This window comes from Amblyomma mixtum, chromosome 1, assembly GCF_055824585.1.
Source record: "Amblyomma mixtum isolate Tamu chromosome 1, ASM5582458v1, whole genome shotgun sequence".
Taxonomy (NCBI): domain Eukaryota; kingdom Metazoa; phylum Arthropoda; class Arachnida; order Ixodida; family Ixodidae; genus Amblyomma; species Amblyomma mixtum.
Window position 1 is genome coordinate 233998631 of NC_143012.1, and position 27914 is coordinate 234026544.

A 27914-nucleotide genomic window follows, 5' to 3' on the forward strand; every position below is an offset into this window, starting at 1 on the left:
AGTTGAGCCACAGCCATTGAGAAATTCTACAAAAAAAATCCTTCCTTACGACGAAACGTCAAAATATCTCGCAAATTGCACACGATCCGAACGTTTTTTTTTTTTTTTCGATTGAACTTCAAGCATCTCAGACAAAGCACGCAGGCTTTTGAGTCCAGCGTTGAGTAGAACGCTTGATCTCTCATGGAGAGAGCAGCAGACAGTCAATAGCGAGTACAATGTGATCAATGAAAATAGGAAGTTGGTTGGTTGGTTTATGGGGTTTAACGTCCTAAAACGACTAAGGCTATGAGAGACGCCGTAGTGGAGGGCTCCGGAAATTTCGACCACCTGGGAAGGTTCGGGAACCGTCAATAGAGCTGTACCACATTATTTCCCAATTTGTCTATCAGTCTTTATTTAGCATTCTTCCGCATAAAACAAAAGAAATCCGAGGACAATAAACTCTGCTAAGAGCAGCTTGACGAGGTTGCTGCCACTTATTTTGGCAGTGAAGAATTTTATGCCAGTGCTAAATACAGAGTGTTAGATATTTTAACACATATAATGTTCGTAACACAGTAGAGCAAGAGAAAATACGCGCATGCATGAAGATCCCGCATATAGGTTCGTGTGTTTAAAACCGTACTCAGCAGAAGCAAAGGAAAAAATTCAGAATTATAGTCCAACATTCATATTTATCTTTGAATACGTACAGGCATATACAATATTGCTAAACGGTAGCTCGCCAAATGATGACGCGCTGCGAGAAAAACTTTAATGCCAGTAGAGGTCGTTGTCGAAGCCGTAGAGTGTATACGTGGCCGCAGTCTTCTCTGCCGCCTCTTCCATACGATGAAACTTATCCGTCGCCGATTCAACCTGAAAGAAGGATCAGGAGAGCGCGATCATGTCTGGCACACCATGCAAGCAGCGCCAACTGCGAAAAGCCACTGATAACTTTTGCACGCTCATAGGGCAGTCACCTTTCTCCGGAGGAAAGCGTCTGCGCGGTCAAAAATACGACAAATGCGAAGGCATCCAAGCCATTTTGCGCGAGAAATATGGCAGTGCAATCTAAAACAATATGTCACAGAAATAATGGCTTTCCAAACAATGCGCAAGACTGATGCATCCAGCTGAACGCGCAACTGTCACAGCAAACAGATGCCGACAAATTGGCCTCAAGTAAGGAGTTATGCCTTCAGTTGCAACAGATCTGTAGCAGGAAGTTTCATGTATCAGATCTAGAGCTGGATGAGTGCCCGTTTCTGCAGATGCTGCAGCCTTATGATCTAGGTGATAGAAATTAACGCCGTTGCTGTGTCGTCCGGCTGCGAAGTTCGGAACGGCATTTAGTTTTTAGCTAGTAATCGCGAGAGAATAGGAAGGAACACAGCATGAGTGCCATTTCTTCTTTAGCCTGACCCCAAGGAAAACTGTGTGCTCTTCATATTCGATAGTTATCAGAGAACCAGCCAACACAAAACAAAGTGGACATTTCTGCTGACGTTTTTCTAATTAAGTGCTTCGCGACGCGATGTTTGCGCTGTTCGGATCTAGCGAAGCACTTTGGTTGGTCATAACTTACGTGTAGTGAAACCTGGCTATTTTAAGTCATCACGGCAACGTCGTTCTCGCAGAGACGCTGCGCGTCCATGAATCAGACGTTGTTCAATGCGACGCTCTTGGCGTAGCAGCCGGCACATATCTCGTGGCAGTAGAGGTGCCTCATCTGCGAGCAGTTCAAGCTGACAAGCCTGCACTGAAGCAGCGGTTGCTGGAAGTAGGCCTGCCGCCAGCCCAGGTCGTCGCCGAAATCGCAATGGGCGCAAGTAGCGCCCGTTCTCTCCGTTGCCAGCGCCATGGGATTCATCTGATCCGCCGTCAATTCCGCCTGAAAGACAAACGTGTAGAGAGAACCATGAGAACCAGTGAGCGTATTAACACATAATGCACGCTTAGCAAAGCACAGTAACCAAAACCATTTCTAGCGGGCTTCATTACTCAGTCACTGCCCAGCTTGTCTGTGGTAGCACCGAAAGACGCTAAAGATATCCAGCATATACCGGGTGTCCCAGCTAAATGTAACCAAACATTTAAAAAAGCCGAAGTGTCCTAGTCCAGTGAAACCAGCTGAGGGTTGTTCATAGTCGCGTGGCCTAGTCGAGTATTTTTTTCGCTCTTGAAAGTTAATTCATTAGTTAAGTTTAATTAGCTAACTTTTTAACTATTGACTTCAGGAAGAAAGTGTAAATGCAAAAGTTTTAGATCACCTCGAAAAACCGCTAGTGGTGCTATTTCCGTCAAGTTACGATTTATGTAGCTTCATTTATTGGCCTTAAAAGAAAGTTGTCACGTAACCAGCTGCTCGCTCACTTGTCTGCCCCAATGTGCACCCAAAGTCTCATCGAGGAGAGGACCAGAAAAAATGGATTTTATTCTTTAAGGCGCGTCTTGGGACGTTAAAGTGGCACAGTTGTCATGTGCAAGCTTTTGCTTATTGTGCGGCTTATGGTTAAAGGCCGGTAAAAAAAACTACTTTACGTAAATATTATTTTGCTGCAAATGTCTCCGTAAGCTGTTTCTCAAAGTGATCTACAACTTTTCTACTGACACTTTGTTCCTCAAGTCAATAATTAAAAAGTTAGTTAATTAAGCTTAACTAATTAGTCAACCTTGAAGAACGAAAAAAATACTGCAGACTAAGTCACGCGACTCTAAACAACCCTCATTTGGTTCCAGGCAGCTAGGACACCCCGTGTTTTTTAAAAGCTTGGTTACATTTAGCTGAGACACCTGGTATAACAAAGATTGCACGCCACAGCCCGAACAGTGTCAGTAAGCTTACTTAGGCTTGGTACCCGATGCGTAGAAGTTATGACGAGTTGAATGCGTGATCACCCGTGTAAGCAGCAGCAGACAGACCGGCTGGTAGCTACAGCGACAAGTTTAGCATTTAGTTTAGAAAACATATCACTCCAAGCGCCACCATATCCTCCCCTACGGGGTATGAAAACCTGCGGGTGGAGGATCTCAATCACTTAACAGAAACTTAATAGAATTTGATCTTGCCACAGCGAAGTTAAAAATTCGCCAGACACACCTAAGACTGCTTAAGTGTGGAAATGCGAGAGCATCACTGTTCCTGGGGGTGAATGACACCATCCGGAACGCTGTACGACGAACGGTTGCATCAGTTTTGATACGCAAGTCTGGCAAAGCCTACGATTGAAGCTGCATATGTCGTAGGTTCGAATCCCTGTTGCAAGCTACCCTCCAGTTTTACTACCACATGTCAGCTATATGTAACAGGAAATCGTGTGCCACCAACCGGAACGCTGTACGACGAACGTTTGCGTCGCAATTTTAGCAGAATGTCCGGTAAACTGGAGCCACATGGAGGTCGGTCAGCGGCAAGTAAATAGAGACGAACGATATACACGATTGACTGATGTGGCGGTGCTCGGCTTGCTGTGTGTGGTTATAAGGCCACTCGATGACGTCACCCTATTTTTATTGCGAAAGCAATACTAGTTGCACTTTCAGCCCGTCGCGTAGCGAGGCCGGTAGCTACCAAGCGCGGCCTAACTTCTGCTCCTGGCACGCGCGGCGCGCTTAGCGGTCTGACGTCACAGCTACAAGAGCGGGGCTCCAACTTGCGCCGTAGCGAGGCCGCAGCTTCCAAGCGCGGCCTAACTCCCGCTCCTGCCGTGCGCGGCGCACTTAGCGGTCGGTTCGGGTGTCCACCGAGTTGACAGAATTACTGCGCCATTTTCTTTCCTCAAAAAGCGGTGCGTTCAAAGGGCAAGGCATGGCGCAGTAATTGTCTGTCATCTCGGTGGGCACCCGAACCACAGGAAGGGAGAAACGCCACCACCCGTTCAGCGCGATGCCTTGCCCTTTGAACGCAACGCTTTTTGATGAAAGGAAATTCTCTGTCATCTCGGTGGACCCCCGAACCGCACCGTACAGGAAGGGAAGAAGTGGGAGTGAAAGAAGAGGGAAGCTTCCAGACAATCATCCGTTAGCGTCAGCCGCTCGTTTTGGCGACCGAGGCACGCATAAATCTCCCAGCACGTGGGGGCCCTCGTGTGGTGAGTTTAATGCCATGTAAAACAAATGGGCAAAACTTTCATAAACATAAGCTTTACTAAGAAAACTACCAAGACACCACCAGCCAAACCAGGCGCAGCCAGGGCTATTGCTTTCGCAATTTCATCAAGACATGTATGTATGTACAATTACAGACAACTTCTTATTTTTCACACATATTCCTCCTTCAGGAAACACATCGTCCTGAAGGAAGCTATGTAGTCGGACAAATAGATGGATATATCCTCGACTTGCTGCACCAATGCCTGGTTCTCAAAGACGAGGTCAATGCAAGTATTTCGCAGGGTTGTCAGAGCCGTGGGAGGCGTTACGAGCGAGAGGAATGAAATGTTCTCCCGCATAAGTGGTAATTCCTTTGGTTTTATATCTAAAGTCTCCACTCACCCTGCCACCACGACAATTGGCAGTTAATGGTTGATCGCAAGAGTTTGCTCACCGTTATCAGCGCTAACGCATACAGCCCTCATCCGTCATCACCGCATGTATACTTTTAAGCGCGATCTAGGCGTCCACTGACACAGGAAGCCAGTTATGCACACTTCCTTTCATTAAAATGATCGGAGTGTAAAACGTTGTCGACGCCAACGCCAATGAACACATGAACGCCGACGGCCTATGGCTTGAAGGCCGCGTTTCACTGACACAGGAAGCCAGTTATGCACCCTTCCTTTCCTTAAAATGATCGGAGTGTAAAACTTTGTAGACGCCAACGCCAATGAACACATGAACGCCGACGGCCTATGGCTTGAAGGCCGCGTTTCACTGACACAGGAAGCCAGTTATGCACACTTCCTTTCCTTAAAATGATCGGAGTGTAAAACTTTGTAGACGCCAACGCCAATGAACACATGAACGCCGACGGCCTATGCCTTGAAGGCCGCGTTTCACTGACACAGGAAGCCAGTTATGCACACTTCCTTTCCTTAAAATGATCGGAGTGTAAAACTTTGTAGACGCCAACGCCAATGAACACATGAACGCCGACGGCCTATGGCTTGAAGGCCGCGTTTCACTGACACAGGAAGCCAGTTATGCACACTTCCTTTCCTTAAAATGATCGGAGTGTAAAACTTTGTAGACGCCAACGCCAATGAACACATGAACGCCGACGGCCTATGGCTTGAAGGCCGCGTTTCACTGACACAGGAAGCCAGTTATGCACACTTCCTTTCCTTAAAATGATCGGAGTGTAAAACTTTGTAGACGCCAACGCCAATGAACACATGAACGCCGACGGCCTATGCCTTGAAGGCCGCGTTTCACTGACACAGGAAGCCAGTTATGCACCCTTCCTTTCCTTAAAATGATCGGAGTGTAAAACTTTGTAGACGCCAACGCCAATGAACACATGAACGCCGACGGCCTATGGCTTGAAGGCCGCGTTTCACTGACACAGGAAGCCAGTTATGCACACTTCCTTTCCTTAAAATGATCGGAGTGTAAAACTTTGTAGACGCCAACGCCAATGAACACATGAACGCCGACGGCCTATGGCTTGAAGGCCGCGTTTCACTGACACAGGAAGCCAGTTATGCACACTTCCTTTCCTTAAAATGATCGGAGTGTAAAACTTTGTAGACGCCAACGCCAATGAACACATGAACGCCGACGGCCTATGGCTTGAAGGCCGCGTTTCACTGACACAGGAAGCCAGTTATGCACACTTCCTTTCCTTAAAATGATCGGAGTGTAAAACTTTGTAGACGCCAACGCCAATGAACACATGAACGCCGACGGCCTATGGCTTGAAGGCCGCGTTTCACTGACACAGGAAGCCAGTTATGCACACTTCCTTTCCTTAAAATGATCGGAGTGTAAAACTTTGTAGACGCCAACGCCAATGAACACATGAACGCCGACGGCCTATGCCTTGAAGGCCGCGTTTCACTGACACAGGAAGCCAGTTATGCACACTTCCTTTCCTTAAAATGATCGGAGTGTAAAACTTTGTAGACGCCAACGCCAATGAACACATGAACGCCGACGGCCTATGGCTTGAAGGCCGCGTTTCACTGACACAGGAAGCCAGTTATGCACACTTCCTTTCCTTAAAATGATCGGAGTGTAAAACTTTGTAGACGCCAACGCCAATGAACACATGAACGCCGACGGCCTATGGCTTGAAGGCCGCGTTTCACTGACACAGGAAGCCAGTTATGCACACTTCCTTTCCTTAAAATGATCGGAGTGTAAAACTTTGTAGACGCCAACGCCAATGAACACATGAACGCCGACGGCCTATGCCTTGAAGGCCGCGTTTCACTGACACAGGAAGCCAGTTATGCACCCTTCCTTTCCTTAAAATGATCGGAGTGTAAAACTTTGTAGACGCCAACGCCAATGAACACATGAACGCCGACGGCCTATGGCTTGAAGGCCGCGTTTCACTGACACAGGAAGCCAGTTATGCACACTTCCTTTCCTTAAAATGATCGGAGTGTAAAACTTTGTAGACGCCAACGCCAATGAACACATGAACGCCGACGGCCTATGCCTTGAAGGCCGCGTTTCACTGACACAGGAAGCCAGTTATGCACACTTCCTTTCCTTAAAATGATCGGAGTGTAAAACTTTGTAGACGCCAACGCCAATGAACACATGAACGCCGACGGCCTATGGCTTGAAGGCCGCGTTTCATTGACACAGGAAGCCAGTTATGCACACTTCCTTTCCTTAAAATGATCGGAGTGTAAAACTTTGTAGACGCCAACGCCAATGAACACATGAACGCCGACGGCCTATGCCTTGAAGGCCGCGTTTCACTGACACAGGAAGCCAGTTATGCACACTTCCTTTCCTTAAAATGATCGGAGTGTAAAACTTTGTAGACGCCAACGCCAATGAACACATGAACGCCGATGGCCTATGGCTTGAAGGCCGCGTTTCACTGACACAGGAAGCCAGTTATGCACACTTCCTTTCCTTAAAATGATCGGAGTGTAAAACTTTGTAGACGCCAACGCCAATGAACACATGAACGCCGACGGCCTATGGCTTGAAGGCCGCGTTTCACTGACACAGGAAGCCAGTTATGCACACTTCCTTTCCTTAAAATGATCGGAGTGTAAAACTTTGTAGACGCCAACGCCAATGAACACATGAACGCCGACGGCCTATGGCTTGAAGGCCGCGTTTCACTGACACAGGAAGCCAGTTATGCACACTTCCTTTCCTTAAAATGATCGGAGTGTAAAACTTTGTAGACGCCAACGCCAATGAACACATGAACGCCGACGGCCTATGCCTTGAAGGCCGCGTTTCACTGACACAGGAAGCCAGTTATGCACACTTCCTTTCCTTAAAATGATCGGAGTGTAAAACTTTGTAGACGCCAACGCCAATGAACACATGAACGCCGACGGCCTATGGCTTGAAGGCCGCGTTTCACTGACACAGGAAGCCAGTTATGCACACTTCCTTTCCTTAAAATGATCGGAGTGTAAAACTTTGTAGACGCCAACGCCAATGAACACATGAACGCCGACGGCCTATGCCTTGAAGGCCGCGTTTCACTGACACAGGAAGCCAGTTATGCACCCTTCCTTTCCTTAAAATGATCGGAGTGTAAAACTTTGTAGACGCCAACGCCAATGAACACATGAACGCCGACGGCCTATGGCTTGAAGGCCGCGTTTCACTGACACAGGAAGCCAGTTATGCACACTTCCTTTCCTTAAAATGATCGGAGTGTAAAACTTTGTAGACGCCAACGCCAATGAACACATGAACGCCGACGGCCTATGCCTTGAAGGCCGCGTTTCACTGACACAGGAAGCCAGTTATGCACACTTCCTTTCCTTAAAATGATCGGAGTGTAAAACTTTGTAGACGCCAACGCCAATGAACACATGAACGCCGACGGCCTATGGCTTGAAGGCCGCGTTTCACTGACACAGGAAGCCAGTTATGCACACTTCCTTTCCTTAAAATGATCGGAGTGTAAAACTTTGTAGACGCCAACGCCAATGAACACATGAACGCCGACGGCCTATGCCTTGAAGGCCGCGTTTCACTGACACAGGAAGCCAGTTATGCACACTTCCTTTCCTTAAAATGATCGGAGTGTAAAACTTTGTAGACGCCAACGCCAATGAACACATGAACGCCGATGGCCTATGGCTTGAAGGCCGCGTTTCACTGACACAGGAAGCCAGTTATGCACACTTCCTTTCCTTAAAATGATCGGAGTGTAAAACTTTGTAGACGCCAACGCCAATGAACACATGAACGCCGACGGCCTATGCCTTGAAGGCCGCGTTTCACTGACACAGGAAGCCAGTTATGCACACTTCCTTTCCTTAAAATGATCGGAGTGTAAAACTTTGTAGACGCCAACGCCAATGAACACATGAACGCCGACGGCCTATGGCTTGAAGGCCGCGTTTCACTGACACAGGAAGCCAGTTATGCACACTTCCTTTCCTTAAAATGATCGGAGTGTAAAACTTTGTAGACGCCAACGCCAATGAACACATGAACGCCGACGGCCTATGCCTTGAAGGCCGCGTTTCACTGACACAGGAAGCCAGTTATGCACCCTTCCTTTCCTTAAAATGATCGGAGTGTAAAACTTTGTAGACGCCAACGCCAATGAACACATGAACGCCGACGGCCTATGGCTTGAAGGCCGCGTTTCACTGACACAGGAAGCCAGTTATGCACCCTTCCTTTCCTTAAAATGATCGGAGTGTAAAACTTTGTAGACGCCAACGCCAATGAACACATGAACGCCGACGGCCTATGGCTTGAAGGCCGCGTTTCACTGACACAGGAAGCCAGTTATGCACACTTCCTTTCCTTAAAATGATCGGAGTGTAAAACTTTGTAGACGCCAACGCCAATGAACACATGAACGCCGACGGCCTATGGCTTGAAGGCCGCGTTTCACTGACACAGGAAGCCAGTTATGCACCCTTCCTTTCCTTAAAATGATCGGAGTGTAAAACTTTGTAGACGCCAACGCCAATGAACACATGAACGCCGACGGCCTATGCCTTGAAGGCCGCGTTTCACTGACACAGGAAGCCAGTTATGCACACTTCCTTTCCTTAAAATGATCGGAGTGTAAAACTTTGCAGACGCCAACGCCAATGAACACATGAACGCCGACGACCTATGGCTTGAAGGCCGCGTTTCACTGACACAGGAAGCCAGTTATGCACACATCCTTTCCTCAAAATGATCGGAGTGTAAAACGTTGACGCCAACGCCAATGAACACATGAACGCCGACGACCTATGGCTTGAAGGCCGCGTTTCACTGACACAGGAAGCCAGTTATGCACACTTCCTTTCCTTAAAATGATCGGAGTGTAAAACTTTGTAGACGCCAACGCCAATGAACACATGAACGCCGACGGCCTATGGCTTGAAGGCCGCGTTTCACTGACACAGGAAGCCAGTTATGCACCCTTCCTTTCCTTAAAATGATCGGAGTGTAAAACTTTGTAGACGCCAACGCCAATGAACACATGAACGCCGACGGCCTATGGCTTGAAGGCCGCGTTTCACTGACACAGGAAGCCAGTTATGCACACTTCCTTTCCTTAAAATGATCGGAGTGTAAAACTTTGTAGACGCCAACGCCAATGAACACATGAACGCCGACGGCCTATGGCTTGAAGGCCGCGTTTCACTGACACAGGAAGCCAGTTATGCACACATCCTTTCCTCAAAATGATCGGAGTGTAAAACGTTGACGCCAACGCCAATGAACACATGAACGCCGACGACCTATGGCTTGAAGGCCGCGTTTCACTGACACAGAAAGCCAGTTATGCAGACTTCCTTTCCTGAGTGTAAAACGTTGTCGACGCCAACGCCAATGAACACATGAACGCCGACGGCCTATGGCTTGAAGGCCGCGTTTCACTGACACAGGAAGCCAGTTATACACACTTCCTTTCCTTAAAATGATCGGAGTGTAAAACGTTGTCGACGCCAACGCCAATGAACACATGAACGCCGACGACCTATGGCTTGAAGGCCGCGTTTCACTGACACAGAAAGCCAGTTATGCAGACTTCCTTTCCTTAAGTGGACGCCAACGCCAATCAACGCCGACGGCCTATGGCTTTAAGGCCGCGTTTCTGGCACAACGTTGTCAATACCTGCAGCCCACATCACTCTCGCTCATTACTCTACGTGCCTATAAGCGCGATTCGGGCGTCCACTGACCAAGCGAGCCAGTTATGCGCACTTCCTTAAAAATGATCGGAGTGCAAAAGGTTGTCAACGCCAATGAACACAATAAACGCCGATGGCCTATAGCTTCAGCGCCGCGTTTCTGACACAACATTGTCAAAGCCAACGCATGCAGCGCACATATGTCACTACTGCCATGTAGCTTGAAGCACAACTGAGTTGCCCACTGTTCCAAGAGGGCAGTTATGCGCCTTCCCTCTGCTTTCCAAGCTCTCACCCCATTGCCTTTGGAGCTCAAACCGCGACTAAGTTGTCCACTGCTGGTTACAACGGACAACGGCGACGCCGCGAGACGCAGAAACAGGCGCCAGAGCTGCGCTCTAAAAGAGCACGCCGTTTGGTTCTCACGAAAGAATAGGAATTAGTGACGCTGTAATTCTGAATCCGGCCGCGCCGCGATGGCTCAGCGGTGACGGCGCTCGGCTGCTGACCCTACAGACGCAGGTGCGATCGCGGCCGCGGCGCCCGAATTTCGATGGAGGCAAACTTCTAGAGGCCCGTGTAGTGTGCGATGTCAGTGCACGTTAAAAGAACCCCAGGTGGTCGAAATTTCCGGAGCCCTTCACTATACGGCGTTTCGCATAGCCTGAGTCGCTTTGGGAAGTTAAACCCCAATAAACCAATGAACCAATTCTGATTCCTTCAAAAAACGAAGAACAATTGTGTGCATGGATCGTGCTCAGAAAGCATCAGACAGCTACTACAAATGCATGCCATTGTACTCTTCATTTCTGTTATGACCCTGAATTTGAACTTCGCTGTTTACCGCTGTCAAGTAAGGTCAGGGCCGGCTTGCACGAACCAAATAAGACCGGCTTATTTCCAGTCTAATCTTATTCGCGGTCTAAAAGCTCTCTCGGTTTTGAAGAAAGGAAAGGCGCATAGCTGGTTCATTTTGTCAGTGGACACCTCATATGCGCTCGAACGCCGACTAAAAGATTGAGTTACCGAACTTTCAGTCGGAGTTCGTGGTGCATTTGAGGTGTCTTATTTGTTTCGTGCAAGCCGACCCAGATGACCATCGCTTACCTACAGTGAACGCAGGTACTGGATGGAATAGGAAACTGCGGTAGCGTCGCGTTGCCGGAAGCCCAGGAAGCGCAGCCCTCAGGTGTAGCTCGTTGTGACGCATTGGGAGGCGCAGCCGATGCAGATGACGTGGCAGCAGGGAAGAATCCTCATGTTCGGGCACACCCCGTCGCAGTACTCGCCCGCGTACAGGAGCTCCAGAAAGCGACTCTGCCGGGTGTTCAGGGCATCGCCGAACGCGTATAATGCGGCCTCCAATCTCCTCGCCGCAGATGCCAAAGACGCTGTCCTCCATGCGGCACCGCCCGAGTGCACCTGATTGTTGACGTAACTTGTTGTGCACAAACCTAACAGCGTTGCAAACTAAACGGGTTGGCAGCCGCTGCTCAGCGATGAGGTGTTCCATTGGAAGCACAACCGAGAGCAGCTCTGATTACGTGTCCAAACTCAGCCAACGCACGCTGGAATGATGGCACAAGCTGATCGCCACGTGCGAAAAGGAGAAAGAGGTAGCGATGATGATGATGATGTCCTCAGACTTAATGGCACATAAAGCGGCTGGGGCTCTAAAAATTTTCAAACTGTTTTTAAAGCACTCCGAGCAAGCTGTGATGGTAGTTCTTATTTTGGCCGAGAAAAAATTATATAGCTTTCTACTGTGAACTCAGTGTAGTATTCCCAACAAATACTGAAGCGCTGCGAACCAAAAAGGATGAGACATTCACCGGCGCGAGAAAGAAATTTATGCAAACAATGTTTTAGACCATTTTTATTACGCACTTGATTACACTTCATAAGCATTTTATACTATGAAAATGAGCACTGAAATCGCATTTGATAAATTTGTAATTTATTGCATTTCCTCTCTAACCGTGAGGGGACGCTACGGTCGCGTCAACAGCTGTTGTGGCTTTCATTTCACACACCACCCCCCTTGACACTTCGTAGCTGGTTTCTCACTGAGCTTGCCACGCTGAGTCTAGAGCTCCTTAGAGACAGAGAACGCTATCGCCACATGCTCTGAAGGCGTCTGGGAGTGCATGCATAAATGCGCGAAAAGGTGACACGTGTGTAAAATAAGGTGGATGAGCGCCTACGGTAGATGAGGACCGGCGAAAAGTCTCTGTCCACCTCAATGCAGCTTCTTTCGTTTTAAAAATAGCTATACTCAAGTTCAGTACTTCTTCAACGGTCACTTCTTTTGCCCCTCGAATTAGAGAGAGAGAATTATACCAATGAAAATGGACATTCGAACACTGTGAAGTATGTATGCATGTAGGGATTTCACTGTTCCAATTCCAAATATCATACTGCTTCCGTTAGACTGTGATCATCCGGCTATTTCGCCGTCTCTTTGCAATTCTAGGGTAAAATCCGGGGTGTAGCTCTCGCGAATTCGAAGTTTTTAGACCACGTCAACTGAAATACGATTACTAAAGATTATTACAGCGTCACTAAAGCCCAGTTTGTAAAGTGGATTTGAAGGTAATTATAGCTGAGGGCTAGCTCACTTCTGAACATTTTTGACACATTTCATCTGTAGTTCTGCCCAATGTTTCAATATTACGCAAAACAGCCACACCTAGAAAAGCTTGCATTTCAGCAATTCATCTGTCAAACAAACACGGTCGCTCCTCTCGTAGTTTTCCGTACTTATACAAGGTAATCTCGTTGATTCCTAGATCACCTCTGGGTGATACTTTGTAAGAGCCTGTATTGTAGTGTACGTGCCCTTAGTTGACCCCATTCCCAACCCCTCGTAGGAGCAGTGGGAGGCTATTCTGCTCAGCGATGATCCTGACCGTCAGCACTGGCTGGTGGGCATGACTTCTGCACCGCGCGTCACAGACGTCACTTATACAGTGACTCACAGTGGTATGGTGACGTCTAATGTACCGGTCACAGCCGACGCATACCTGTTAATTTCTAGTCCTGTAATACCGGAGGGCACACAGGACGAGCGAACAAGCCCGCCGCGGTCTCCGCAGGCATGGGTTATCGCCTAGCTCGTAAGGCAGCCAGTGAACCGACGTTTTCAACAGGCGCGTCATAGCCTTAAGGGTGGATCTTAAATGTACCCAAAATTGCTACTGAGTGTTGGTATTCGTTTTCGTTCTCTGCGAGGGAACTGAAAACAAAATTAAGCTAGGTTAATCTCCGCTTCGTGGCGCTTCATGGCATTCGTGGTGTGCTTAAGGTGTTCACCGACGAAGTGAACTAGCTATGCGCCTTTCCTTTTCTCAACAATTGAGAGAGGTGCAAGTCCATCGCGGCAAAATTTGTGATTCCAGCTAGAATTATCTGCAAAATAAAATGAGCGGTAACTGTCTCACTGATTGCTCGACACCTCAACTCCGCCGTGACGGATGAGAGGAAGGTGGGGGTGAAAGAAGAGAGAGAAGGGGCCATGCTGTAGGGCTGCGAAATAATTTCGACCACAACACCAACTACAAGAAATCCAAGAACTCGATCAGGAGATGGTGAGAGCAACTTTGCTAGCAATAATGAAACACCATGTCAAAGTCAGTGAAGACCTGGAGAAAATGGACGGAAAATACAACTACATTAAAGGGAAAGTAGCGACTACAACGAAGGAAGCACACAGCAAACGCATGAGAGAACACATGAGCAATAGGCCCATCCATTCCGACGAGCAGGAAGCAAGAATACAAAATGTCTAACGGCAAACACACAAGGCTAAACACGAAAGGAAGCTTGAAAATTTGGCAATCGAACTGTAGAGGAATAAAAGGAAAACTCAGTTAATCCACCTCATAAAGAACCAAGAAAAACCGCCGGACATCATTGCCATCCAAGAATACGGGGCAGGGCTAAAACAAGCATAACAGAATACGAGATGTATGACGGAGACGGTTCCGGCAAGGCCGTCACCTTAGTACATAAGTCAATTACGGCAATCTGCAAAATCAACATACCGGATACGGACGTACACCACACTGTACTAGAAATTGTACCAGAAAAACCAGCGGATGACAGCGCTTTCATCATAAACGTATACAGCCCCCCAAAACAAAAGAACCTCAGAATACACGAACTGTTCAAACAAGCCAGCGATATGGCAGGCCAGAACCCACTGTTGATCCTAGGAGACTTTAATGCGGCAAACCCCATTTGGGGGTACCAAAAACTCAATGCCAAAGGTAAAAGCATAGCAGAAAGCGCAGAAAAATACTGCATGGAGCTAGCTAACGAACCCATAACTACGACGAGGATAAGAAACAGCGTCTGCAAAGACACCACGCCTGACCTAGCCTTCTCAAAAAACAACGAGAATATCCAATGGGAAAATACAATGGAAACCTTAGGGAGCGACCACTTCATCCTTAACTTAGAAATAGCCGCAGGAGAAATGAAGAGATGCCTAGGGACTGCCAAAATCACAGACTGGGAAGCCTTCAGAAACCACAGCGACGAAATAATAAAACCGATAACCAACATAGAAGAGTGGTGCACGGAGCTTATGAAGGTCAGACAAAAATACACGAAGATGATCGTTCGCACGGAACAACACCCAGACGTAGACAGCCACCTTCTTCACCTATGGGAAGCACGAAGAAGCCTTATCAGGAGATGGAGGCAGCAAAAACACAACAGGAAACTCAAGCTGAAGATCGCAGAACTGACTAAGAAGGCATCAGAACACGCAGACAACATCGCCACGCAAAACTGGCAACAGTTCACGGAAACACTTAGAGGAACACTAGGCACGTCCCGAACTTGGAATATACTAAGAGCTTTGATAGACCCCTCAAAAACCAAGACGGAAAGCGGCAAGTCCATGAAAAGACTACTCCACACCTTCCCTGGAACGGAAGACCAACTAACACAAGCACTGAGGGAAAAATGCTACGGCACAATCATGCACCCAAAGCAAGACCAAGCATACACCGGCGAAAACAACCCCGCGATGGATAGGCCAATCACCGAGGAGGAAGTAAGGGCAACCATAGGGGAAGCAAAAAAGAATACGGCAGCTGGAAAGGACAAAATAAATAACGCTACCATTAGAAACATGGGAGACACGGCCATCGCCGAGCTTACGAAGTACCTAAACGCTATCTGGGAAAAAGGAATCGTGCCGGCGGAATGGAAACATGAAGAGGTAATTATGATACCCAAGCCGGGTAAAAGACTTCAAATTGAAAACCTAAGACCAATCTCCCTAACCTCCTGTCTAGGGAAGATATACAAGAGGGTGATTAATGAAAGGATCACAAACTACAGGGAGGACAAGAGATATTACCCTGATGCCATGTTTGGCTTCAGAAGGGGACTGTCCACGCAAGACGTACTCCTACAATTAAAGGAGGATGTCCTCACTGAAATACCAAGAAGCGGCGAACACATAGTGCTAGCACTCGACATAAAGGGAGCCTTCGATAACGTGGGACATGCGGCCATCATGGAAGGTCTCAATAACATAAACTGTGGAAGCAGAGCCTTCCGTTATGTCAAAGCCTTCCTCACGGAACGAACAGCTACGATAGGCATCGGAGATACAAGATCGGAGAGCTTCACGGTGCCAAACAAGGGTACCCCGCAAGGCTCAGTAATATCACCGCTACTATTCAACATAGCGATGATAGGACTCACGAAAGTACTGGACGAAATAGAAAACATCAGCTACGCAATGTATGCAGATGACATAACAATATGGACAACCACAGGCTCCCTAGCAGCTAAACATGAGCGGCTACAAAAAGCGATCGACCATACTGAACAATACGCCAGGGCCAGAGGATTATCGTGCTCAGCAGAAAAATCAGAATACGTAAGAATCAAAAAAGGTACACGAAAATAAGACTCCCAAATCATCCTGAAACTCGGAAACGAGACAATACCTGAGAAAACGGAAGTCAGGGTACTTGGAATGTGGCTGCAAAACACAGGCCGATGTAGCAAAACCATTGCCTCTATTAAGAATACAACAGAGCAAGTCGCCAGAATCGTTCGAAGAATCAGCAGTAGAAAGAAGGGTATGAGAGAACACGACACCCTAAGACTCATTGACAGCCTCGTCACGAGCAGGGTTACGTACAGCCTCCCCTACCACGAACTAAACAAGCAAGAGACTCTACAAATCGACACCATACTACGCAAAGCGTACAAAACGGCGCTCAAACTTCCAATGTCCACACCAACCGAAAAACTAATGGCCCTGGGAGTACCAAACACCTTCGACGAACTACGAGAAGCGCAACGTAGTGCGCAAGTAGATAGACTCACTCAAACCAGAACGGGAAGACACCTACTGGAGAAATTACGGCTACCTCAAGGCACACAAAGAGACAAGGAACAGATTAATAATGAAGACAGAAACAACATCCGGGTAAGACCAATACCACGACATATGGATCCGAATTTAAATCATGAAAGACGACAAGCCAGAGTCCGAGCACTCACCAGGGAACTAAGCGACAATCCCAACGTAGTCTACACGGACGCAGCAAAGTACCGATACCAACGAAAAACAATCGCCGTTGTAACAGACGAAGGAGGGCAAGAAATAACGAGCGCAACGATAAACAACCCAAACATAGAAGCAGCTGAAGAAGCCGCCATTGCTCTGGCAATATCGCACTGCAACGCAACAGGACACAACCTCACTATAGTGACGGACTCCAAACAAGCATGTAGAAACTACACAAGAGGCAGGATCGACAGCATCGCCAATCATATTCTACACACGACGAGAAGACACAAAAACACTAAACATAGTATAGCGTGGGTTCCGGGACATGAGGGGATGAGGGGCAACGTGGCAGCAGACGAGTTAGCTCGAGGATACGTCAACCGAGCAGACTCAGCACTTTGCACCACAGGCACCTTTGACCCAGTTACCCCCACGTACTCAGATATACTCGATCATTACAGGGGTCAGCGGAAACGCTACCCAGCCCCACACAAAAGGCTCACCAAAGAGGAGGCGGTAGACTGGCGCAGACTACAAACCGGTACCTACCCACACCTTCACAAACTACACAAGATTTTCCCTACACAATATGCAGACGAATGTCCGTGGTGTCAGGGTAAACCTACACTAGAACATATCACATGGACCTGCCCTAAGGCAGACTTAGAGCCAAGAATAAACCCGGGTGTGATGCAGTGGGAGCACTTGCTGGCCAGCGAGGACGAGGAAGCGCAACGATTCCTTGTGCGCCGAGCCAAAATGGCAGCAGTCAAGTGCGGCATCCTGGACCAAGGATCGACCACGGCGCCCAGTGACCCGTAAGGGTCACGAACACCAATTTATTGACAATAAAGTTTTTTCCATCCATCCACCCGGGGGCATTTCACATGCACTGACATCGCATAGCACATGGGAGGCTCTCCCGTTTCGCCTCCCTCGAAATGAGGCCGCCGAACCTGCCACGGTGGCTCAAATGGCATACTTATGAGCACTCATCAGCCTGCTCGAACTTAAAAACCTGATTGAAATCGGGTTCCTGATCCGGTGTGTGCGGGGGGGGGGGGGGGGGGGGGGGGGGGGGGGAAGAGAGAACACAGCCCGGTGAGAGAGCGCGCGGGCGGCTGCGTCTGCGTCGTCGTTTCCTGCCAATCCCTGATGAGCAGGGCCCATAGGTGGTAACGGTGTGCGGGGTCCATATCGCGTTGGCAATTTTGGTAGATTCGATAGGTTAGGAAGGGAGTGCAGCCTTGTTCGACGTTTGTGACATGTTGGCTGGAAGAGGTCGCACATGAAGGGCTTGTCTCCTCAGTTCTGGGATGCGAAACCTGTCTTTTATGGGAGTGGTGTGTTAGATATGGAGTCGAGTAAGAAGGCGGCGACCCGTTTCCGTTTGCAACAAGCACCTACTAGCAATATAGTCAGCGCCTTTACCCTCGCCCATGTAAAGGCCTCAAGAAAGCGAATGAGCGTCTCCTTCTCTGCCTTCTTTAGCCCTGCGCACTTTTTAGCCCTTTTAGCCCTGCGCCCGGCAGGGCTAAAACATTTTGCCCCTCCTTTCGTGGCAGCTGTCCGCACTGTAGAGCGGTGTCTTCGGACGCCTATCATATAGTGCGGGCGCGCCCCTCCAAACCGTCTATTCCACCCATCCACAACCGAACCCGGGAGGACTAGGAGCCGATCCTGCTCGGCTGCCACGACTTATACCCCTGTCACACGGGCACTTTCGATCCTCATTGAGTCAATGCTCATCGAACTCAATGCAGATCGACGGTTGTCACACGGCCACTTTCAAGCGCAATCGAGCTCGATCCTGCTTGACTCGATGCCGGCCCCTCAAGAGTGCTTGAGGTTCCAAGCACAATCGAAAGCACTCTCGCTCTCACGAAGCTATAGAAATAAACACTAGTTAACAAAACAAAACTACAACTGTTGTTGTTGTAATTGATTAAAATGCAAGACAGAACATTTTCAGGCACTATGCCTGCTTATATGCAAACATATTTATATATAATCTCGGCACCACGCTCCAAGCTTCGCCGTCAGTGTAAAAACAAAGATGGCGTCGTCCTGCTCGTCGACGCGCACACGGTGGAGCGAGCGCGAGACAGCCGCTGTCATCGACTGCTGGCTAGACCGCCTAGATAATTTGCGGCACCAGAAGAGAAACGCCGTAGTCTACGCAGAAATCGCGGAGGCGTTGCGGACCCTCGGGTTCCATCGCACAACAGCAGAGGCACAGAGGTACAGTCTGGCTACGGATTTGACTGCCGCTGCCCCCGACTGCACAGTGTTGCCGGACATACCTTGTTATGGCTGTTGGAGAAACATTTGGCGCCACCTAACACACATGAGCGAAACTTCTCAAGGAGCATTGAAAATGCCCGTGTAGCACCGGATGTTTCGAGTGTGCTCGAAAATCTCGATGCAGATCGAGTTCAATGAGCATCGAAAGTGTCCGTGTGACAGGGGTATTACAGGCCAAACAAGACTTAGCTGGGTGTGCCCTGGCGGTGGGCAGCGCTACTGGGGTCCTAAACTAGGAACCTTCACCTAGTGCTTGTAAGGATCGGCCCATTACGGGCTGATCCAAGCATAACTTCACGAAGTGGCATCCTCACTTGATAGGGGCGAGCAAATTGACATGGTATTTCTTGACTTCAGTAAAGCGTTTGACCGCGTCTCACACAGCAAACTAATCTTAAAGCTCCAGAACACTGGTCTTCCTCTACCGATTGTGAAATGGATTCAAGCCTACCTTAATAACCGAAAACAGTTCGTCCACGTCAATGGCTGCTCATCTGGAATTCTACCGGTTGGCTCTGGGGTCCCCCAGGGAAGTGTCCTTGGCCCCATTTTATTCCTCATATACATTAATGACATCGTTGCCTCAGTTGACACCGCATCCGTTAGTATAAGGCTGTTTGCAGATGACTGTGTCCTATTCAAAACTATCCGTTGTACCAATGACAAAATCGTTTGAACAATAACCTTAATGCTGTGAACCAGTGGTGTAATCTTTGGTCTATGGAACTAAACAGAGAAAAATCTGTCCTTCTTCGGGTAACCAACAAGAAATCTCCGGCTCAGTTTTTGTACAAAATCAAAGAATATCCATTAGTTCAGGTCAACGAGTGTAAATACTTAGGTGTTACGATAACTAACAACTTGAACTGGACCAGCCACATTAATAAAATCTGTACATCAGCCCTTAGGAAACTAGGGTTTCTTCGTTTCAAATTAAGGTCGGCCCCTTCCAATGTTAAGCTGCTTGCATACAATACCCTTATCAGATCTCAACTGGAATATGGCTGTACAGTATGGGACCCTCACTTGAAAAAAGACGTAAAATAAACTAGAAATGGTACAGAGAAAGGCAGTTCGTTTCATATTCAATTCATACCGCAGATTAGATTATCCATCGTCTCTAATGAGTGCTAACAACATTTTGACCTTAGAAAGCAGAAGAAAGATTTCCAGGCTGCGGTTTCTGTATCGGCTCTGCAATCACCAACTTGGTATCAACGCGCAATTGTTCATTCATCCACGTGAGGGTCGTCAAACTCGGCACACCCATCTTTACAACCTGGAACCAATCTTTGCGCGTACTAACAGGTTTAAGAACTCATTTTTTCCGCGCACTGTCTCACAATGGAATGCACTCCCAATAGAAGTTTTTTCCGCGCATGATGCAAATGTTTTCGAAGAACGAGTACGAAAAGCTCTGGGTTGATGTTACTCTTCGCTTTTTACTGATTCATTTCTTTTTCTTTCTTTTTCTGTGTTTGCACTGCATGCTGCGCGTTTGATTGCTTTGACTGCTTTGACCTGTTGATTGCTTATGATTGCTTGTGTTTTTTTTTTGTGATTGCTTGCTAATGGTGGCGCTGAATTGCGTTTACTTATGACCTGTATTGCCCTCCTGCTTGGTCTTCAATGACTGCAGTATGTTTTAAATAAATAAATAAAAAATAAATAACTCCTGTTCCTTCGTAGTAAATGTTTTCACCACCACCACCATTGCCTCTGCCTATTCCCAGTCGCCATACAAACCCCTCAACTTCTATACCTACCCCCACCCTTATGGAGTGCCTCGTTGGCCTCGGAGAAGTTGGAGGATCAACTGGCACTAGTGGAACATGCTTGTTCCATTCTCTGACACTCAAATTATGTCGCCAAATAAAGTGCAGTCTTTTCTCTCACGTGCTATATGCCGTTCTCGGGCTTGTGCTAGCGTTCGGTAAAGATTTACATCAACAGACACACAATTCCGAAACCCGGAGAAGGCAGTGCCATGACGTGAAAATAATTGACTAGCCAGCTTGAATTTTACACGTAGCGCTTCCCGTAGCTATGTAATAGATTACCATGGAATTAACTTATTTCGTTACAAAGCGACCTTTTACTCTGGAACTCGTTTTAACGCAGTACCTTTCAGGGTCCCTCTCAGCAGAGAAATCGCCGTAGTTCTTGGCGTTACCTTATCTGGCCTTGTCAGGCCAGGTAATTTTACCGACAGAGATCCGCGAACGCATTAGGATTAAACCTATCCCCAAGAACATGCAAGCGGACCGTCATTACAACAGGAAGAGGGCCAGGGCGAAGACGTTAAGTAAAAAGTATCTAGTGGACGATTGTGCCGTGTATGTTGACGCGGCACATTATATATTACAAGCAAACACGCGTTCGCTGTGAGCACGGTGAACATCTCACGCAGGGTAGCGGCTACGGTGGTCACGGACCGGGTGGAAGACGCCGAAGAGGCTGCAAAGGCACTAGGGATCGTTCAGGAAGGCACTAGCACAATTCTCAGTGATTCCAAAACGGCACTTCGCAACTTTGCGATGGGACGTATCTCCGCCACTGCATACAGAGTTCTTCGTGCGATGCCAAACTGTTGGAAGGAAGTGGATCCGGTGTGGGTCCCAGCCCACGCGGGTGTTCCAGGGAACGAGGCCGCTCACCAGTATACTCGAGGATTTGTCAGCCGAGCCGGTGAGGGGGTCTCCAACCCTGATGTTCCAAGAGGTGAGACGTTAATTACAAATCAGGGCATAACAAATTACATAGAGGTTAGACCTAGCCTGCCCCCTCCACACTTTTCGCTCATCTGCGAACAGGTTACCACGTGGAGGCGGCTGCAAACGCGGTCGCAGCAAAACCCGTGGACATATTCCAATAACTATCCCGATTTGGTAAATCCTATTGTCAGCGCTGCGGCGAGCCTGCCACCTTAGACCACATAACCTGGGACTGCATGGAGGAACCGCCTCAGGCAGATCTGGTCACATCTCCCACGCTTGAAAAATGGGAAGCTGTTCTCGCTAGCCCGGACCTGGACGTTAAGTCCAGGGCCCCGGCAAGAGCGCAGGAGGTCACCGACAGACTCAAACTGGCCTCCACCTGGAGCGTCTTAAGTACGCAAGAACATCACCAGCGTATATTGCTGAAAAATAGTTTTCTCTCTCTTCTCAATCAATCGATCCATCTTGATCCTGCATTCTTCCGCATAGAACAAAAGGAATGCGAGGACAAGAAAAAAAAAGCTGCTCTAAGAAGCCTGACGAGGTTGTTGCACCTTATTTTGGCAGTGGAGAGTTTTATTCACATGCTAAACATAGAGTGTTAGATATTTTAACATATCAAATGCTCTCAACACAGTAGAGGAAGAGAAAATGCGTGCATGCAGCAGCATCCCACGTATAGGTTCATGTGCTTAAAATCGTACTCGGCAGAAGCAAAGGAAAAAAATCCGAATTATGATCCAACATTGACCTTTTGTTTTAATACGTACAGGCATATACAGTAACGCTAAACACAAATATTTGATACATCGCTGCTGGGCTCAAAGAAAAAATGATCTATATTTCAGTTACCGAAGCCCGCCAAGAAAGATGCGCGGCGAGAAAAACTACTGCCAGTCGAGATCGTTGTCGAATCCGTAGAGATTATACGTGGTCCCAGTCTTCTCTGCCGCGTCTTCCATACGATGCAATAGATCGCCGATTCAACCTGAAAAAAGGACCAGTAGACCACGATCAAGCCTGGCACACCATGCAAGCAGCGCCAACTGCGAAAAGCCACTGATAGCTTTTTGCACGCTCATAGAACAGTCCCCTGTCTCCAGAAGAAAGGGTCTGCGCGGTCAGAAAATGCGACAAACACGAATGCATATCAGCCATTTTGCGCGAGAAATATGACAGTGCAATATAAAACAGTATGTCACAGGAAAGAAATAATGTCTTTCCAACCGACGCGCGAGACTGATGCATCCAGTTGAACGCGTAATTGTCACAGCAAACAGGTGCAAACAAATTGGCCTCAAATATGGAGTTATGCCTTCAGTTGCAACAAATTTGTAGCAGCATGTTTCATGCATCATATCTAGAGCTGCATGGGTGCCAGTGTCTACGGAAGCTGCAACCTTATGATCTAGCTGGTAGAAATTGACGCCGGCGCTGTTTCCACTGCGAAGTTAACACAGCATTTCAGGTGCGGAACGGCATTTAGTTTTTAGCTAGTATTTGCGAGAGAATGGGATCCTATCCCAAGGAACCTGATCCTAAGGAAAACAGTGTGCGCTTCATATTCGGTAGTTATCAGAGAAAGAGCCAACAGAAAACAAAGTGGACATTTCTGCTAACGCTTTTCTAATTAAGGGCTTCGAAGCGAGATGTTTCCGCTGTTCGGATCTAGCGAAGCACTTTGCTCATAGCTTAGGTATCATGAAGCCAGGTCCTGGCTTCTGTAAGTCATCAAAGCAGCGTCGTTCTGTCAAACGCTGCGCGTTCATGACTCGGACGTTGCTCACCGCGACGCTCTAGGCGTAGCAGCCGGCACAGATCCCGTGGCAGTAGAGGTGCCCCATCTGCGAGCAGTTCAAGCTGACAAGCCTGCACTGAAGCAGCGGTTGCTGGAAGTAGACCTGCCGCCAGCCCAGATAGTCTCCGAAATCGTACTGGGCGCAAGAAGCGCCCGTGCTGTCCGTTGCCAGCGCCATGAAAGTCATGCGATCCGCCGTCAATTCCTCCTGAAAGACCAACGTGTAGAGAGCACAGTGGTCATGTAGTGGCACATAATGCACGCTAAGCCAATTCACAGCAACTACAACCACTTCTAGAGGGCTTTATTGTTTATTCGATCCCCAGGTTGTCCGTGGTAGCACAGAAAGACGCTGAAGATATCCAGCTCAACGCTTCAGCCGAAGTGCGTAACGGAAAGGTTGCCCGCCACAGCCCAAACTGTCTCAGTAAACATACCCAGGCTTGGCACCCGGTGCGTAAAAATTATGACGAGTTGAATGCGTGAACACCGGTGTAACCAGCAGCAGACAGACGGGCTGCGAGCTATAGCGATTTGCTTAGCATTTAGTTCAGAAAGCCTATGACTAGAAGCACCGCCCAGTCCTCCCCTACGGGTGTGAAAACCGTCAGGCGCAGCATCTTAATCACTTACTCTATAGAAACTAGTGCAATCAGTTGATCTTGCCACAGCAAAATTAAAAATTCGGCAGATACACTTAAGATTACATACGTGTAGCAATGCGAAAGCATCACTCTTGGTGGACGCGAATGACACCACCCGGAACGCTGTACGACGAACGGTTGCATCACAAGTTTTGATACGGAAGTCTGGCGAAGCCTACAATTCAAGTTGCATATGTCTACGGTTCGAATTCTTGTCACAGGCTAGCCTCCAAATATACTAGCACATGTAAAATAAATGCAACGAGAAATCACACGACCCCAACCGGAACGCTTTACGACAAACGGTTGCGTCACAGTTTTGATATGAATGTCTGAGAACACATACTATTGAACGTTCATACGTCGTTGATTCGAACCCATGTGGCAAGCTAGCCTCCAGTTTTACTAGCACATGTAAGCTATATGCAACGGGAAATCCTGTGCCACCACGCGGAACGCTGTACGAAAAACGTTTGCGTCACAATTTTAGCAGAAAGTCGGGAACACTGGAGCCACATGGAGGTCGGCCACCGGCAAGTAAATATTGACGACCGACATACACGATTGACTGATGTGGCGATGCTCGGCTTGTTGTGTGGTTATACTGCCGCTGGATGACATCACCTCATCTTTCTTGCCATCGCTGGGATTTTCTGTACCATCTTAGACTACACACAAGCACACACACACAAACGTCGCCTGTTTTCTCATAGCGGGACAAGTCTAGGAAGGCTACCGAATTAAAAGAGAAGATAAATTTTAGTGCGGATCAAAAAAAATTGCAGACGATAACGTCAATTCCACATGCGGAATTTGACCGCAGCTCATCAGCTGTTTCAGCGTTTTGATAGACTGAGGCAAAGCATTCGAGCAAGACATGTATGCACAATTACAGGCAACTTATTTTTCCCACTTTTTACTTCTTCAAGAAACGCTCCACTAACAGTTCTTGACTCTCGAGAAGGAAGCTTTGTGGCCGGAGAAATAGATGGATATATGCTCGGCTTGCTGCACGAAAGCCTGGTTCTCAAAGATGAGGTCTATGCAAGTATTCCGCGAGGTAGTCACAGCCGTGGAAGGGGTTACGAGCGAGAAGAACGGGATGTTCTCCGATATAAACGCTAATTCCTCTTTGTCTCTATATCTGAAGTCCCCACCCACCCAGACAACCTGGCAGGTGGCAGTTAAAGGTTGATTGCAATAGTTCGCTCACCGTTGTCAGCGCTAACTCATGCATCCCACATATCTCTCATCACCCTACGTACCTATAAGCCCACTTCAGGCGTCCACTGCGCACATCCTTTCCCTAAAATGATCGGAGTGTAAAACGTTCTCAACGCCAACGCCAATGAACACAATGAACGCTCACGGCCTATGGCTTGAGCGCCGCGTTTCTGGCACAACGTTGTCAGTGCCTGCAAACCACATCTCCCTCCCATTACCCTATGCAGTACCTATAAGCGCGATACAAGCGTCCACTGACCAAAGGAGCCAGTTATGCGAACTTCCTTTCCTTAAAATGATCGGAGCGTAAAACGCTGTCAGCGCCAACGCATTTGAACACAATAAAAGCCAAAGCCAATGACTTCAGCGCCCCGTTTCTGGCACAACGTTGTCAATGCCAACGTATCCAGCGCAAATGTGTCCCTAGCGCCACGTAGCTTAAAGCACAATTGAGGCGTCCACTGTTCTAAGAGGGCAGTGATGCGCCTTTCCTCTGATTTCAAAGCTCCAGCTCGATTGATTTCGCAGCTTAAAGCGCGACTAAGGGGTCCAGTGCTGGTTACAACCGACAACGGCGACGCCGTGAAACATAGAAACGGGCGCCTCAGAGCTGCGCTCTAAAGAGGCATGCATAGTTTGCTTGATGCTCACGAAAGAATGTAATTCTGATTTTTTCAAAAAACGAAGACCAATTTTGTGTGTTTGGTTGGTTGATATTGGGGTTTAACGTCCCAAAGCGACTGAGGCTATGAGAGACGCTGTAGTGAAGGGCTCCGGAAATTTCTGCCACCTGGGGTTCTTTAACGTGCACTGACATCGCACAGCACTCGGGCCATTCAGAATTTTGCCTTCAAGAAATTCAGCCGCCGCAGCCGGGATGGCACCCGCGTCTTTCGGGTCAGCAGCCGAGCGCCGTAACCACTTAGCCACCGTGGCGGGGGATTTGGATCGTGTTCAGAAAGCACCAGGCACCTACTTCAAATACATGCCATTGTACTGCCTATTTCAGTTATGACCCTGAATTTGAACTTCACTGTTGACCATTGTCAACTTAGGTCAGATGACCATCGCTTACCTATAGTGAACGCAGGTACTGGATGGAGTAGGAAACTGCGGTAGCGTTGCGTTGCCGGGAACCCACCACGTGCAGCCCTCAAGAGTAGCTCGTTCGGACGCATTGGGCGTCGCAACCGATGCAGATGACGTGGCAGCAGGGAAGAATCCTCATGTTCGGGTACACCCCTATGCAGTAGCCCGCCTGCAGGAGCTCCAGAAAGTGACTCTGCCGGGTCTTCAGGGAGTCGCCGAACGAATATAGGGCGGCGTTCGTTCTCTTGGCCGCCGTTGCCAAAGACGCTGGCCTCCATACGGCAGCGCCCAAGTACACCGGATTGTTGATGTCGCCTGCTGTGCACAAAGCTCACACCGTCGCAGACTAAACGGGCTGACGCTGCTCAGCGATGAGGAGTTCCAAAGGAATCACGACCGAGAGCAGCTGTGATTACGTGTCCAAACTCGGCTCGCGCACGCTGGAATGATGGCGCGAGCTGATCGCCACGTGTGAACAACAACAACAACATAAAAGCACTGGCATCAGGCTGCGATGTCCCCCGCCGTGGGCATGTGCCATTAAGCCTGAGAAGATCATCATCATCATCATCAGTTTTAGAGCGCAGCTCTTTGGCGCCCGTTTCTGAGCTTCGTGGCGTCGCCGTCGCCGTCCACGTTGCCCACTGTAACCAGCAGTAAACACCCTTTAAGCTGCGAAACCAATGGAGGGGGAGCTTGGAAAGCAGAGGGTAAAATTGGTAAATTGGTTTTTGAGGAAAGGAAATGTGCAGTGCCTGTCTCACACATCTCGCTGGACAGCTGAACCAGAGGGAAGGTGCATAACTGCCCTCTTGGAACAGTGGACACCTCAATCGTACCTTAAGCTACGTGGTGGTAGTGACAGATGTGGGCTGCATGCATTGGCATTGACAACGTTGGGCCATTTTAAGGAAAGGCAGTGCGCATAACTGGCTCCCTCAGTCAGTGGACGCCTGAATCGCGCTTATTGGTACATACGTGGGATGATGAGAGAGATGTGGGCTGCATGCGTTAGCGCTGACGACGGTGAGCAAACTCTCGCGATCAACCATTAACTGTGACCTGCCAGGGTGGCAGTGTAGGGGGAGACTTTAATGTAGATATAAAGACAAGCAGGAATTTCTTACCGCTTATGCGGGAGAACATCCCGTTCCTCTCGTTCGTAACGCCTCCCATGGATGTGAAAACCTCGCGAAATACTTGCCCAGACTTCGTATTTGACAACCAGGCATTGTGGTGAAGCAAGTCGAGCATATATGCATCGGAGGTGGTGACGAAGCGCGGTAACGGCCGCTTATCTGTTTTTTCAGCCAACGTCCGCTTCGGCGGACGCGGTTGTTGCTGAGACGCGCGTCTTTTCTTTCCTTTTGCTGTTTC

General features: G+C 48.4%; 1 protein-coding gene across 4 annotated transcripts; it reads right to left on the reverse strand.

The window, feature by feature from the left end:
* Positions 1–657: 657 nt before the first annotated feature.
* LOC149371147 (uncharacterized) lies at positions 658–27780 on the reverse strand. 4 transcript variants are annotated; one of them, XR_016286538.1, is made up of 3 exons: positions 26524–27780; positions 23570–23788; positions 658–861 (listed from the first exon to the last, which is right to left on the reverse strand). XR_016286538.1 is itself a non-coding variant. In XM_089564638.1 (3 exons), exons 1-2 carry the CDS (start codon positions 11731–11733, stop codon positions 1643–1645), a joined length of 636 nt encoding a protein of 211 aa, XP_089420764.1. In that variant the 5' UTR covers positions 11734–11805; the 3' UTR covers positions 658–861; positions 1571–1642. The 4 variants fall into 4 exon arrangements, 1 of the variants encoding a protein (XP_089420764.1); XR_016286535.1 differs by lacking the exons at positions 23570–23788; positions 26524–27780 and adding exons at positions 1571–1876; positions 11328–11805; XM_089564638.1 differs by lacking the exons at positions 23570–23788; positions 26524–27780 and adding exons at positions 1571–1876; positions 11332–11805.
* Between the last annotated feature and the right edge of the window lie 134 nt (positions 27781–27914).